Source organism: Plectropomus leopardus, chromosome 17 (genome assembly GCF_026936395.1).
Source record: "Plectropomus leopardus strain MGB_pleo_1.0 chromosome 17, ASM2693639v1, whole genome shotgun sequence".
Taxonomy (NCBI): domain Eukaryota; kingdom Metazoa; phylum Chordata; class Actinopteri; order Perciformes; family Serranidae; genus Plectropomus; species Plectropomus leopardus.
In genome coordinates this window covers 1,871,802-1,887,944 of record NC_142192.1, presented here as the reverse complement: position 1 = coordinate 1,887,944, position 16,143 = coordinate 1,871,802, and the positions used below count along the sequence as shown (strand labels likewise).

The following is a 16,143-nucleotide window of genomic DNA, read 5'->3' as shown; positions in this document are numbered from 1 at the left end:
TCTCTGCAGTGCAAAACAGCAGTTTTCTACCTGGAAATGATTGTTGTTAGCGTGACATCACCATTAATTTGGTCTATCCAAATACATGCATGGGTCTATAGGCAGTGCACTGAGGCCTACCAGGTCATAGGGGCTTACCAATACATCAGTCTGGATCAATATATCGATTCAGTGATCATCAATCAAATATCATTAATGCAAAGTGAAAACATTGACACATATATTCATCTTTAAGATGTGACTATAATTTAAATTTCCATGGCATAATTGTGTCACCATTTCTGTTCAAGCACACCAAAGGTCAGTCAGTCAGTCATTTTCTTTAACCGCTTGTCCTCGTAAGGGTCGCGGGGGGCTAGAGCCTATCCCAGCTGTCATTGGGCGAAAGGCGTGGTACACCCTGGACAGGTCGCCAGACTATCGCAGGGAGCACACCAAAGGTGCTCTATGCAATTTGATGAATGGTCTCTGAGTGTAGGCCTACTTCTGCCCTAAACATTTAAACAGTCCCAGCAGCCCAGCTTCACATAGACAACAGCCAAGAACTAACAGCAAAACAATGAGGATGATATTGCTTCATATAGATCACAGGCACCGAAATTTAACTGAATCAAAATTGCATCATGGCAAAATTGTTTTGTAAGAAAATAATATTGTATCACAATGAAATGATGAAATGATTTACACACCCACAAGATCTACAAGGGCCCAACAATGATTATTTGCCCAGGGGAATAATTGTTCTGCTTATTCTCCTGGAAAAAGGAGATAATAATACATTAATTACACAATAACATTCTTTCTCCTGGAAAAAAGAAATATTAAAAAACACACTAACCACATCAAAACATAACATAACTAGCCAATTTCAAGTCAATTTTATCTATAAAGCCCATTATCACAAAACAAGGTTTGCCTCAGAGGGCTTTACAGTGTATGACATCCTTCTGCCCTTAGACCCTCACATCACCTGAGGAAAAACTCCTGAAAAGAACCCCTGTAACGGGGGGGAGGGCTCAGGAAGAGCGGCAGAGGATGATGAGGGATCCCTCTTCCAGGACAGACGTGCAATAGATAATAGCAAATGAAATACAATCATGGCAAAAAGCAAAGAGAAAGAGAGAGGGGGAGAAATGCACAGCAATAATGGAAATAGACGGATGTGATTTTACAATAACAATAACTTAAGTCTCCCCTTAAAAGTGAAAATGGTGTCCGCTTCCCTGACCGAAACTGGAAGATGGTTCCATAAGAGAGGAGCATGGTTACTGAAGGCTCTGGTTCCTAACCTACTTTTGGAGACTTTGGGAACCACAAGTAATCCTGCATTTTCAGAGCGAAGTGATCTTGAGGGTTGGTAAGGAACTATGAGCTGCGACAGATAGGATGGAGCCTGACCATTTAGAGCTTTGTAAGTAAGGAGGAGGATTTTAAATTCAATCCTGGATTTCACAGAGAGCCAGTGCAACGAAGCTAAAACAGGAGAAATATGATCCCTTTTCTTGGTTCCTGTTTAAACACATGTAGTAGTGTTCTGCACCAGTTGGGATTATTTGGCAACTGAATAATAGGGAGTTACAGTAATGCAGCCTAGAGGTGACAAATGCGTGTACTAATTTTTCAGCATCTGTTTGGGACAGGATATGTCTAATTTTTGTGATGTTACGTCAAAGAAAGCAGTCCTTGAAGTTTGTTTTATATGGGAGGCAAAAGATAAATCTTGATCAAATAAACCTCTGAGGTTCCTTACAGTTGTACTAGAGGCCAAGGTAATGCCATCTAGAGAAATTACATCATTTGAAAATGAGCTTCTGAGGTGTTTAGGGCCAAGAATAATAACTTCAGTTTAGTCTGAATTCAACATCAAGAAATTACGGCTCATCCAGGCTTTTATGTCCGTGAGACATGTTTGAAGTCTAGATAGCTGATCAGTTTCATCTTGATTTATATACCTTTATTTGTTGAGAAATTAATGAACATTTTAAAAATAAAATGTAAATGCATCCAGTTTCCTTTGGCAGTCCCCCCCTCCCCCTCACACACACACACACACACACACACACACACACACACACACACACACACACACACACACACACACACACACACACACACACACTCACTCTCATTACCCCTCAGCAACACAAGACTGTTTATACGTCCCCCAACCAGACACGGCAAGTATTCTTATCAACAACAACAAATTTCACACCAACAATAAACAAATAAACCATGTCTTACAGGGGATTCAGGGACAAATTTGGTTGTCAATAAGCCATTTTTTTTAGATTTTTTTAAATGAGCTGTATGAGATGGACTCTCTTGTGTTTTGTGGGATTGTATTCCGGTCATTAGCTGCCCTATAGGGAAAAAAATGATTGACCAAATGAAGTTTTCCTGAATGGGATCTCACAATCTCCTCTAGCAGCCCCTTTGGTGACACTTGTTGCTGGTGATCTAAATTGTATAAGTCTGCAGAGTGGCGGCAGAGCTAAGCTGTGACGGATTTTGCATATGAGGCAGAATTTTTTAAAAATAACAATGTTTTTCCAACATAGAAGCCTATATTTATTGTGGATTGTGCAATGATGGAATGATCTTGTTTTTCTAACCAGGATTTTGACAGCTTGTTTGTATAACGATATGACTGGAGTTTGCAATGGCCCAGGTGGGTAGACATTAATTAATATGAGATATATGAGAAAACATGTACATTCTTGCAGCTTCTGCAGACATATGATTTCTGAGGCGCCTAAATTTGAGAATGTTGCTCACTTTTTTAACATGATGTTTAAACTGTCTAACATAATGCCCAGATATTTGTATTCATTTACAGTTTGGATTCTCAGTCCAGAAATAAAAACGATAGGTTCTGTGTATGATTTAGTTGTTTTGGCAAAAAACATAGCAACAGTTTTAGAGTTAAGTTGTAAATGACAGTTATTCAACCAGTTTGAAAAGTTTACAATGACCTTTGTAAGCTGAGCAGCAGCCTAAGAGTGGTCCTTACCCTTTACAAAAATCACGGTATCATCAGCATACATAATGACCTCACAGCCTTGGCACACAGATGGTAGATCGTTTCTGTACAGACTAAAAAAGATTGGGCCCAAAATTGAGGTAGATTTAGTATTTTGTATTTCAACACACTGAGATCAGTTAGTGAGATATGATTTGAACCAGTTAGAAGTAGACTGGGAAAAATTAAATTGACCAAATTTAGACTGAAGGATATTATGATTAACAGTGTCAAAGGCTTTTCGAAGATCTAAAAAAAAAAATGCGCCAACAACACTCCCTCTGTCCATTAGAGACTTAATCCTTTCAATAAAGTAGACAGTTGCCGTTTCTGTTGAGCGGTGTGCCCTAAAGCCATGTTGCATGTGATGTAGGAGCTGACTAGAATTGAGATGAGAAATTAGTTGGTTTGCCACTAATTTTTCAATAACCTTGGACATACAGGAACTATGCTTATTGGTCTATAATTTGATACTGTGTGAGGGTCAGCACTCTTAAAAATGGAGACAACAACTGCAGGCTTCCAGGATTCAGGGAAACTCCCCTGTCCCTGAGTAAATGAAATATTCACAATGTGAGTAATAGGTTTAATTAATAAACAGGCAAGATCCTTGATCATAGCAGAGTCCATCTCATACACGCCCTTTGACCATTTAGGTTGGAGTGAGTCAATCACCTTTGCTACTTGAGTTTTAGACACTCTTTCTAAATTGAAGATGGGCACAGCAGGATTTGGTGCCTTGACACTATACTGCTGGTTTAAGGGAAAATTGTTGGCAATAGTAGCTACAGATTCTACAAAATAATGATTTAAGGCTTCAGCTACATCCGTCGCCTCATTTGTTAGAGTATCATTGATCCTCAGTTCAATCTGTTTTCTAGCATTATTTTGTCCAGTTAATTTCTTTATTTGCTGCCATATAATGTTGGAGTTTCCCTTATTATTTACTTTCATTTCAAGAAAGTAGTTTTCCTTGGCTTTCCTAAGTTCTCTTGTCACTTTGTTCTTCATGATGTAAATTTGTGCCTACCAGCTGTCAGTTGGGATTGCAATGATATTTTTAAGGTCTGATCTGGATCTTTCATCATTTGAAATATAGTTTCATTTATCCATGGAAGGGAGGCCCTTTTATCTTTATTTCTAAACTTCTTGGAATTTATCCGTAAAGTACTGGCTAGTGTAGTCCAAATTATCTGATTTCATCAGGCCATCCCACTTAATACTCTGCACAGCATTTTTAAAATCTTCCTTTTTATTCTTTGGTATCTTCACCTGAGCCTCCTGCACCTGAGCCTCCTGCACCTGAGCCTCCTGCACCTGAGCCTCCTGCTGCAGCCAGGTTGTCAGAGAAATTTAGATTGGTTTTATAGATAGATATAGTTGCATATTGTCAGCATAACAATGGAAATTTATAGAATCTTTTCAAATTATGCTGCCTAGGAGAAGCATATATAAAGTAAAAAAGATTGGTCCAAGCACCAAACCTCGTGGCACTCCGAAGCAGACCTTAGTATGCATGGAGGATTGATCATTGACGTGAACAAATTGATTTAAACCAGTTTATGACATAATAATTTTTCCCGTAAAAAGGAGATATTAAAAACACAAAGTTCACAACAAATTTTTTTCCCCTGGAAAGGAGATATTAAAAAAACACTAATTGCAACACACTGATTGCATTACAATGTTTTTTTCTAACTTATGGAAAAAGACATATTAAAAACATACTTATTGTATGATTACCCTTTTGTTTAATTCTGGAAAAAAATGAGATATTAAAACTGCACTAGTTGCATTAAAAACTTTTTTTTGCCTGGAAAAAAAGGGAAATTAAAATCATGGAAAAAGAAGATATTAAAAACACACCACTTGCATGATAACACCCCCCCCCCCCCATCTTCCAGTTTTAAAGGGAGATAATAACACCCCAATTACACGATACAACATTTTCTCTTGTAAAGTGACATAATAACACGTTAATTACACAATAACGAAGTTTTGCTTACATCCTAATCATAGGCTCTGTGATCGATTGCTTTCCCCTGGAGTGTGTAGTGAGTGGATCGCAGAGCGGAAGCTAACGCTGATGCAACGCAGTGACAGATCAGTCAGCCGGCTCCGCTCACACACGGCGCGCTGTTAGAGGACAGGTTTTCAGGTGAGTCGGCAGGTTGTACGGTGTGGCTTTATGGTAGACTGGTATAACTATTGGATAACCTGAAAATGACGGTACTGAGTTAGTTGTAACGTTAGTTTTTACCCTAAACATCACCGGAGCTAGGTGAGGTTAGCTGCACATGGTTGTGTTGCTAGCTAGCTGGCCGGTTCATGATCCCCATGAATGTAAAGCTGAGCTAACCGGCACAGTAGCTAGCATGTTATCAGTAAGTTGACTGAATGGCGTGTTCCTGACAGAGAAGAGAAACTGGGGATTTAATAGTAAAACATAGCTGACGTTAGCTCTGTGTGTCGTGTGTTCCTCTGAGCTCCAATTCACTTTAACCCATTGAGACCTGGGCTTGATTTTTTCACACGGGAAGGCAACGAGCAACTGAACAAGAAATGACCCAAACATTTTAAATAAATATATAAATAAATACTAAAAATGTTACAAAAAATAACCTCGAAAAAGAGACAAAAAAGTCAAAACAAACATAAACAAAACAAAAATAAATAAAAAGAAAAATAATCTCAAGAATTTGTTTAAAAAATAAGCAATTATTTTTGATAATTATTTGAAAAAAATGATTAAAATAATTACAAATACAGTTCTCTGGATATTTTCTTTGTATTTTGGTCATATCTTATAACCCTCGAGCTAATTCTCAGGTCATGTCCTGGTCGCCTTTTACTCTTTTTTTCGTAGTTTGTGGGACAGTTCTTGTCAAGTTGCTCAATATGATTTTCCCTTTATTTATTTATTTGTTTTTTTAACTAAATCAAACCAGTTCTCTCAGGTTTCAGAGGTTTACATGCTAGTAAAAGGAGCCTGGATGCAGCACAACAAAACTGAAATTGATCCAGGTGTTAAAGAGTTAATGTTTAGCCATGTCACCTTTCTCATTGGCTAATTTAGGCAGATAGAAATGCCCCTTCTGGTCTTCTGGCAAAATAGGAATATAAGAAATATATCGAGCTGCAGTTTATTTTTTCATCAATATTTAAAGTTTAGGATAGATGCTCCCTGATAGCTTTGGTGTTTTGGTAAAATGAGATTTTTGGGAACCTGCCAAATGAGCTCTAACAAATGTTAAAATATCATTCCCTTGTCTCTGTCAAGGCAACTTTAAACTGAATGTGACTGAATAGAGTTTTGAAGTCCTATATGCTCTGGATTGGCAAAATGAAACAAAGGCACTACCGTTGATTTATAACAATGTTTAATCTTCCTCATCAGAGGGCTCTGCACCATGGCAGATCAGCTGAGTCCAGATGAGAAGTTCCACCTCATCACCAGGAACCTCCAGGTGAGACATGTGAACAAAAACATCCTCACAGTGACCAAATAAACGAAAAGAAGGAATGGTCATGATATCAGTGAGAAAGTTCCAGTTGCCAGACTTTGGTGTCAGTTGTAGTGGAGTCAGTGGGACAGACAAATCACCATTATGACCATCATATCTTTGTTGTTTGTCAACTTTGAAAACCCATCAGATAAAAAAAACAAAAAAACACACATAATGTTATAAACAGTTTAAAAAAAATCAAAATATGTGAGTTTGTTTTCCTTTATATTGGTCTTCAAACAGATCACAGATCTGTCCAGCAGCTGCATCTCAAGCCCTTGTTTGGTCCAAGACAGCATTACATCATGATGCCTAAACAAATGGGGCAGGAAAAGGAACGTATATATTAAAATAAAACAGAACAAAACATCAGTGAGCATCATGTATTGCCTTTTACTTTTACTGTAGGGACTGCTTGACGCATTTTACGTGCTCTTCATTAATTATTTATTTGATCATTTTGGCTGTGTTCATGCATATGGCATGTATTTTTGTTTAATCTGGGAATTTCTGGTTCAGCTCCTACAATAAGTCTAAAATACACTGGGTGAACAAAATTGTTATATTCATACTGTTAAAGTGCAAAAAATGCTCCATTAAAAACCATTGAAACTGCAATTTTTGATCCCACAGCCATCAAAGCATAAAAAATGCATTGTATTTTTTCTGGGTGTCATTCTGGGCTTTTGACTTGGAATTTGTCATTTTTACTGTTTTCCATCTGATGATGTCATTTTTGCCATATTTTGTAATGGAGAAAACACACGCTATTTCCACTTGGTGCACTGTTACGCTCAATGTTGCTGCTAATCATTGACATATCCTAGACTGTGATAAAAAAAAAATAAATAAATAAAAATAAAATAAAATAAAAAAAAAAAAAAAAAAATATATATATATATATATATATATATATATATATATATATATATATATATATATATATATATATATATATAATTAGGACTGATGTTGGTTAAAAAATAAACTTAATGAAAACAGAAAATCATATTTATGTAAACTATTTTTTTATAGCCTGATTTTCAAAATTGCGTTTTGAGCGCAGAGTGGTATGAGTGTGAGTATTTGACACTACACAAAAGTAAGAATGTGTAAAGATCAATGTTGCTTCTGATCATTGACACATCCTAGGCTGTGGTAATCAAAAAGATAATATTCTGCTTAGCATGTAGTATATAAAAAATATACAGTTTTTTAATACTAATTCATCTAAGGGCGGCATTGAGGCATCATGACAAAAGTCTGGCATTTAAACATTAAAATTCTATGAATTGATGAATATTTGATATTTATGATTATGGCTGATTTTGGTTAAAAAAATTAGCTATTGTAAGTATAAAATAATAATGTATATTAGTGTAATATTTTTTAAAGCTTGATTTTAGAAAGCGCCTTTTATGTGCAGAGCAACACGAGTGTGTGTAATATTAAAGTGAGCCCTAAGGGTTCATGAGGTGAAAGGATTTTTCATTCAAAGTTCAAACAAAAAAAAGATATGATGGCTATAGTGTAATTGGCACCATTGACTTCAATAGAACTGACAGCAGTATGGCCCCTCCAGCACTGTCACGCTTTCCTTTCCTTCTATTAATATTGTCCTTGACTATGACTGAAGTCCACCAATGGCTTGGTTTCTTTCATTTCTTGATTATGTGTTGCAGGAGGTCCTTGGAGAGGAGAAGCTGAAGCAAGTTCTTCAAGAGAGAGAGCTGAAGGTGTACTGGGGCACAGCGACCACCGGCAAACCACACGTAGCGTACTTTGTCCCCATGTCCAAGATAGCAGACTTCCTGAAGGCTGGATGTGAGGTGGGCACATCAGTCTGTGAATAAATACTGTGATTTAAACTGTGCTTCGTGCTAAATCAAAGAGTGTTCCTTCTTTGTTTTGTCAGGTCACTATTCTGTTTGCAGACTTGCATGCCTACCTAGACAACATGAAGGCTCCCTGGGAGCTGCTGGAGCTCAGGGTACAGTACTATGAACAGGTCATCAAGGCCATGTTGGAGAGCATTTGTGTGCCTTTGGAGAAACTCAAGTTTGTCAAAGGAACGGACTACCAGCTTAGTAGGTCTGTTAATGTGCATTTTTTAAACTTTACACTTTTCTTTACACTTGGAACCAGACTTGGTAGCTGCAGTCTCAAACAGGTGTTTCAGGTCTTTTTTTTTTCTATTCGACAGAGAGTACACTCTGGATGTGTACCGTCTGTCCTCCATGGTGACAGAGCATGATGCTAAGAAGGCCGGAGCTGAGGTGGTCAAACAAGTGGAGCATCCCCTGCTGAGTGGTCTGCTCTACCCTGGACTGCAGGTAACAACATTGCCCAGGATGGAGGAGTAACAGCTAGACTTATCACACTGCTGCTGACTGATAAAATAATGATCTGAGTCTCTCCATAACCTCAGTGATAAAATTACCTCATTACATCCAAATGTCCACACTTGGTGACAAAAATACTCCAGTTTTAAAACTACAGCAGCTAACGGAGTCCACCCTCACATCTTTAACTCAATAGATCAGCGGTCTTCTGGCGACCCGCAGGCCACATTTTCCATCTGGACCACAGAACAATAATCAATTCCTAAAATTAGAGGAGAAAAACCTGTAATCCAGTAGTTATTATATCTATATTTTTTTTCTTTGTGTGTTGAAGCAACCCCAAAAATAATTGAAATGGAAATAATCTCACCAGCAATGATTTACCAATCCCAAATATGTGCATTTGAACCACAGATACTAAAGTTGTTCTCGATCCATCTGTCATCTTATTATTAGCTTGTTATTGAGCCATAGACTGCAGGACGGGTTTGGGTAAGATGACTAGAAAATATCATGGCTTATCAATTATTATTAATTTACAGAAACGTTATTAAACGTGCAATAGTCCACCTTCCACCTTCCTCTCTGTTTCTCCCGCGCGCGCGCGCGCGCACACACACACACACACACACACACACACACGATGACAATTGATAGAGAGATAGTTGGATGTACCTCATTGGTCTGGAGTTGGGATGTTCTTTCATTACAGCAGCAGGTTGAGGGATTACATGGGAGCAGTTACTTCACTCTAAAAGAGAGAAAGAAATATGAAAATAACAATTTTCATATATTATGTGATAATAAGATGTATAACTATAGAATATGTAAAGAATATACTCTAATTCACAAAATATTCTAAAATGCAAAATCCTAAAAATACAAAAATATTAAATATATCCATAGAATAGCATACTACAAGCTCATATACATTAAACAAGTGTGCAAATTCATTGAAATTTTGGTTAATTGTGCTACTGTAAAGATGGTAGATTACAGGTCGCATCCGTGTGGTTAATTAACTCATCTTTGCTGGTTGGGCATGCAGATTAGAGAGGGGAAGGTAAAACTGACAGGACAGCTGTAGAATGACAGGAAGTATGGGAGAGAGGGAGGGGTTGACACGCATCAAAGGGCCACAGGTTGGAATCTAACCTGGGCCGCTGCAAGGGCCTCGGCATATGGGGCACACACTAGCAGGTGAGCTAGAGGCCGCCCCATGAAGGCAACATCTTGAAGAGGTCATGGGACTTTTTGCTCAGAGCGTTGCTGGGACACTGATGAGCTTTATTTTACTTTATTTTATTTTGAAAGTTTAGTGACCACAGTGACAGCTTGGAAAGTTCTGGTAATGGCCCCTACAACTTTTTTTTTGTCAAACATTGTATGTGCTGTTCTGGTTGATAGGAGTAGTTATTGGAATTTCTGTTGGCCCTCAGGCTCTGGATGAGGAGTACCTCAAGGTGGACGCTCAGTTTGGAGGAGTTGACCAGAGGAAGATTTTCACTCTGGCTGAGAAGGTACCACCTCCCTCTGCTTATAACTTGTCTATCAGTGCTTCAGCCTCTGTCTTTCCTTCATTACTGACCTGCTACAGCCTCTCTTTCATTTCTGTACATACTGTGTCCCCTCAACTCTTGTTTAATGTAAGGATTAGTTTATGAGGGATCTTTTAAAATTCACAATGCTAATTTATTTACTCCAGCTGCATTAAGTTTCAGCTCTTGAAACTGAAAGAGCAGATAATGAAGATCATTTATAGAAGTGATGAACTGTATATTCCATTAAATAGTTTTGAGAATAAGAGCTCTGTAAAACATCAAGTGTAACTGAATCCTGTCATCTGTCTCTCAGTACCTGCCTTCTCTCGGCTACGCCAAGCGTTCCCACCTGATGAACCCGATGGTACCTGGTCTTACTGGTGCCAAAATGAGCTCCTCAGAAGAAGTAGGTCACAGTGAAAGAATTAGTCCATATTTGTTTCTTTGAATCCTCCTGGTGACACTGTTGTCTCTTTGGGCTGCAGGAGTCAAAGATTGATCTGCTTGACTCTGCTGGAGACGTGAAGAAGAAGCTGAAGAAGGCTTTCTGTGAGCCGGGCAACATCCAGAACAACGGAGTCCTCTCCTTCGTCAAATATGTTGTCTTCCCTCTGCGCGGAGGTAAGAAACTCACGCCGAACCTCCATCTGTTTCAGCTTCAGACTTTTGCTCTACTCATTCAGTGAGAATAAAAAGAACTGATGATAAGTATCATTGTGTTTCAGAGTTCTGCATCAAAAGAGACCCAAAGTGGGGTGGAGACAAAGTCTACACTGTCTTTGAGGAGGTGGAGAAGGACTTTGCAGAGGAGGTACAGTACAGACACACAGCTGCTTTATCTGAGGAGGCTGAGACGCTGTGATCTCACTGTTGGTGATCTGTGACTCTGTCAGCTCATCCATCCTGGAGACCTGAAGGCCTCTGTGGAAGTCGCACTCAACCAGCTGCTGGAGCCAATCAGAAAGAAGTTTGAGTCTCCTGAGCTCCGCAAGCTTACCAACAACGCCTACCCCGACCCCTCAAAGACGAGTCAGTACTTTACCCATCATCCTCTCTCACATCCTTTCATCCATAAGTTCTAACTGGTGACTAGTTCTTCATAAATTGGGATGTCAGCCAGCTTCATGTGCAGATTTGCTGTCCTTTGTGTGTGTGCGTGTGTGTGTGAGATCAGAAGGAGCAGGAAAAGGTGCTAAGGCAGGTGGAGGAGGAGGTGGTGGTGGTGGAGGAGGAGAAGATGATGAGCTGGCCCCCTCCAGAGTGGACATCAGGGTGGGCAAGATCATAAGTGTTGAGAAGGTAGGATGGCTGTATCGTCACTTGATATCTGATCAGCTGATCAGTGCAGCTTTTCTTCAGGTGATGATCGATCCGCACAGCTTTTTACACCGTCGCACCGGCAATAGCTGAGGCTGGACACTTTATGTTTTCCGGTTTTCCTCTGTCCATCCGGCCCATTCGTGTGAATGCATTATCTCAGGAATGCCTTGCGACAATTTCTTCAAATTTAGCACAAATGTCCACTTGGAATTAAGGATTTAGTGATTTAAGTGGTCAAAGGTCAAGGTCACTGTGACTTGTCTGTGTCATTCCTGTTAATGCAATATCTCAAGAACATGTTCGAGTTGACTTAGGGATGAATTGATAAGATTGTGATGGTCAAAGGTCAAGGTCACTGTGACCTTGTATTCGTCTCACTCTTGTGAGAGTGATATCTCAAGAACACCTTGAAGCGGACACAGACATCCACTTGGACCAAACAATGAGCTGGTGTCATTTTGTCATCTACCCCCCTCCTAAGGACAGAGGGATGATGCATGCTGTAAAGCCCTCTGAGGTAAATTGATATGTGATAGTGGGCATTATGAATAAAACTGAATTGAACTGAACTGAATTAGAATTTGGTGTTCAAAGGTCAAGGTCACTGAGACCTTGCATCCATCTCATTTTCATGAACATAATATCTAGAGATGGCCTTGAGGGAATTTCCTCAAGGTCAAGGTCACAGTGACCTCATAAAACATGTTTTTGTCCATACCTACACCTACTTACACAGAAGCACGAACAGTGTTTAAAGCTCCTCTGTGTTCACACGTGCTTCTTTGTTGTCCATCCTCCAGCATCCCGATGCCGACTCTCTGTACCTGGAGAAGATTGACGTGGGAGAGCTGGAGCCGAGGACGGTGGTGAGCGGGCTGGTGGCTTACGTTTCTCAGGAGGACTTGCAGGACAGGATGGTGTTGGTGCTGTGCAATCTGAAACCCCAGAAGATGCGAGGGATTGAGTCTCAAGCCATGCTGCTGTGTGCCTCCATGTAAGTGTTGTTCATGTTCCACAGACACACACACACACACGATACATCCCTCGACTTCTTTTAAAACAACACTCCTCTGCTCACTCTGATTTTTAGTGAAGGGGAGCCCAGGAGGGTGGAGCCTCTGGACCCTCCAGAGGGCTCGTCACCTGGTGAACGGGTCTTTGTTGAGGGTTATGAGACAGGCAAACCAGACGAGAGACTCAACCCAAAGAAGAAGGTGTGGGAGAAAGTACAGGTATGTCTCAGTCTGATGGTAATGGCGAACTTGTTTATGCTGCCTATATAGATGAAAATAGATACCTTTGTTTCAAATGTTGTAAACTTCACTGCCCTCATATTTCCATGCATCCTTTATGTTGGCATAAATACAGATGATAGATGGCACTAGAGGGCAGAGTCAAAAGTTTTAAACAACAACAACAAAGGAGGTGACAGTAGAGGAGGCTGTAATATTGTGTCTTTACAAGGAGGCAGCGTTGACGATGGCGCTGGTCTGTGTGGCCATCATACACATCCTGACATGTGGAAACAGCAATTTCCAAACCTGGAAAAGTTTTGGAAAGCTAAGTATACTTGTTGTACCAAAATTTGTTTTGGTAAAGTGAATTAAATACAAAATGCAGCTATTTTAAGTAGTATGGCCTCATATGGAAGCCCTGAGGGGCAAGTTAGATTTTTTTTTTTCTGGTGATTCATTTCTAAGTTAAAAAAAAAAAATCTTCATATGTGAAATAGAGTGGGAAAAAAATTGCAAGAAAAAAATGTTTTGGGCGAGATTTTTTTTCACTTGGTTCCACACATGAACATTTTTTTTTGTTTTTGCAACAAAAAAAAATGGTGATAATTAATTTTTTTCTCCATGATTTTTTTAAGTGTTTCTTTTTGTAATACTCATTTTGACCACAAGAGGCTGATGTGCACCCCCAGGGGACTTTTCATTTCTCTCTACACTCTAAACACAACATGCATCTCTTATTATTCAAATTCTGACATATGAGCACTTTCATGTTACATAAATGGTTATGGGCATAGTGGTCACTGTGTTTTGAGTATTACAAAAAGAAACACTTTCTCCTGGGAAAAAAATTCACTGGGCTCCACATATGGAGAAAAAAAATGTTACTGAAAATGTTTTTTTTTCTTGCAAAAAAAAAAAAAAAAAATTCATGTGTGGAACCAAGTGAAATTTTTTTTTCACTCTATTTCACACATGAATCTTTTTTTTTTTTTCAAAATTAGAAAATGGATCATCAGAAAAAAAAATTCCTACTTGACCCTCAGGGCCTCTGTACTCTCACCTAAAGCCAAAACAGAAAACATAAGTCCCTCCCCAGTGCTTCAAAAAAATATTTGACATGTTTGCCCCTTTTTGCAATACCCCCTCCCTCTCCTGAATAAGTAACAGTCCCTCAGTTATATTAAAATGTTCAGCTCTAATCCTGTTCCGAATTCATTATATTTTGAATAATATATATTTTAAAAAGCTATTATATAATAATGAAAAGGAGCCGATAAGAAGTACTGATGGTCGTTTCAGAGAATGTATGGTCTCTAAAATTTATCTCACAGTAATGGAAAAGTCTTGGAAATTTGATGATAAAAATAAAAATGAAAACTCTTCTGCTCCTCTTATATTAAAACCTCCTCATCTTCTGCAGTCTTATCTTGTTTCAACTACACTACACTGCCCGTACGATCTCTGGTGGTCCTGCTTCATTTTATCCATATCTGTAAGCTCCCAGGAAATACAGAAAAAATTAACACAGAGTACAGGCAGAAGGCTCTGCACGGGCAAAAGTTATAAACACATGAACGGCCCTCATGAGTTAGACTTACGAGTGGGAAATTGGGAAATTTGGATGATACCTGAGTTGCCGAGTTGTGATGTTTGCGTGAAGTTTCAGAGCAGCAGAAATAGAAACAGTGTCAACAATTGACAGTAAAAAATGATTTATTTTGTTATTTTGTTCCCCATAGCTATGGTTTACTTTTAGTAGTTAGCTGTCGCAAGCAAGCAAACTAGAACTAGAAAGCATGCCAGGTGGGTATACTAACATTGATAACAACGTTATTTTATAACACGAGTTGCTGACTCGACGTCGTAAATGCATAAACATGGCGGGCAAAGTAATATGGTATTAATGTTAACTGCTGTCCATGTAGAGTGACCCAGATTAAATAAAAAAATAGAATATATTGAATAATGTATAAAAAATTAAATAATTTATAAAAAAACAAATGAACTGGAAATAGCCATCAGCCTCTTGTTTAAAAGCTCTCAGCATTAAAATGCAACCCATCTTCTTTGTAGCTTCCGTGTTCTTCCCACTTTAAGAGCTCAAAGCACATGAACACAACAAAGTCGGAAGAACGACTTCATAACTCGGAAACTACGACCTGCCGACATCACATGAAAGCAGCTTATGCATAAATGAGCCCTTGCTCTGCTTAGACTGATCAGTAAGATTTAATTAAACAGATTTTATCTGTTCCATCAAAATTTAACTTTTATTCAAATATGTGCCAAAGTGTTGAAGTTTGCACACTTTCCCTCCAATAGAATAAATTCATACTGGAATCACATTTGTTGACATAATGATTGAATCATTTTTCTGTCTCTCAGGCTGACCTGAAGATCTCAGATGAGTGCGTAGCTCAGTGGAAAGACAAGCAGCTGATGACTAAACTGGGACAGATCACATGTAAGACACTCAAAGGAGGCAACATCAGTTAGATCCACCTCCCACTGAAGCTGCTGCTGCCGGCCACATTACAACCAGAATACTCTCATCAAAAAAATCACTATGACAACTACGGTCAAACTTCATCTGAGGGTGTTCTTGGAGAATGATGGGACATTGATGCTAGAAGTCTCAGATGGTTTGGACCGGTTGCAACAGATTCTTTCACCTTTACTTCATTAGGAAAGTATGTTTAATTCAAAACAAACTGTCACTAATCAATCTGTGATTCATTACTGGTTTTCTGTTTTCTGGTGTTGTATGTTGTTTCTAACACACTTAAATACAACAGACATACTGCTGCTCAGATAATGACGGATGACTTCATTGAGTATTGCAGTACTGCTTGCTTGTCCCTGGAGGTCTCTGATAAGAATGTAAGGTATAAAAGGGTTAAAAGGGGACTCTATGTTTCACTACTTGTCTGGGTTCGAATTGCCTTCATGTGAAATGTCAGCGCAGTGGCTAATCTGCCAAACTTTCTTAACAACAAAACAATGTTTTATGGGCTTTAGACACCACACATACATACATACATATATATAAATCAAGATGTCTTGTGCTATCAGACAGTTGCATTGAAGGGTAGCGCACAGGGTATATGTGAACATTGTCATATAAAGAAATGATGCAAAATCTCCAATATGAAATAAACTGAAATCTCTGGTCTGCAGAAA

General features: G+C 38.8%; 1 protein-coding gene across 1 annotated transcript; it reads left to right on the top strand.

The window, feature by feature from the left end:
• Positions 1 to 5,040: 5,040 nt before the first annotated feature.
• On the top strand, positions 5,041 to 16,143 carry yars1 (tyrosyl-tRNA synthetase 1). The gene is made up of 14 exons (XM_042506866.2): positions 5,041 to 5,177; positions 6,417 to 6,486; positions 8,208 to 8,354; positions 8,441 to 8,616; positions 8,729 to 8,858; positions 10,307 to 10,387; positions 10,722 to 10,814; positions 10,894 to 11,029; positions 11,134 to 11,219; positions 11,302 to 11,437; positions 11,583 to 11,707; positions 12,529 to 12,722; positions 12,819 to 12,960; positions 15,349 to 16,143. Exons 2-14 carry the CDS (start codon positions 6,430 to 6,432, stop codon positions 15,457 to 15,459), a joined length of 1,614 nt encoding a protein of 537 aa, XP_042362800.1. The 5' UTR covers positions 5,041 to 5,177; positions 6,417 to 6,429; the 3' UTR covers positions 15,460 to 16,143.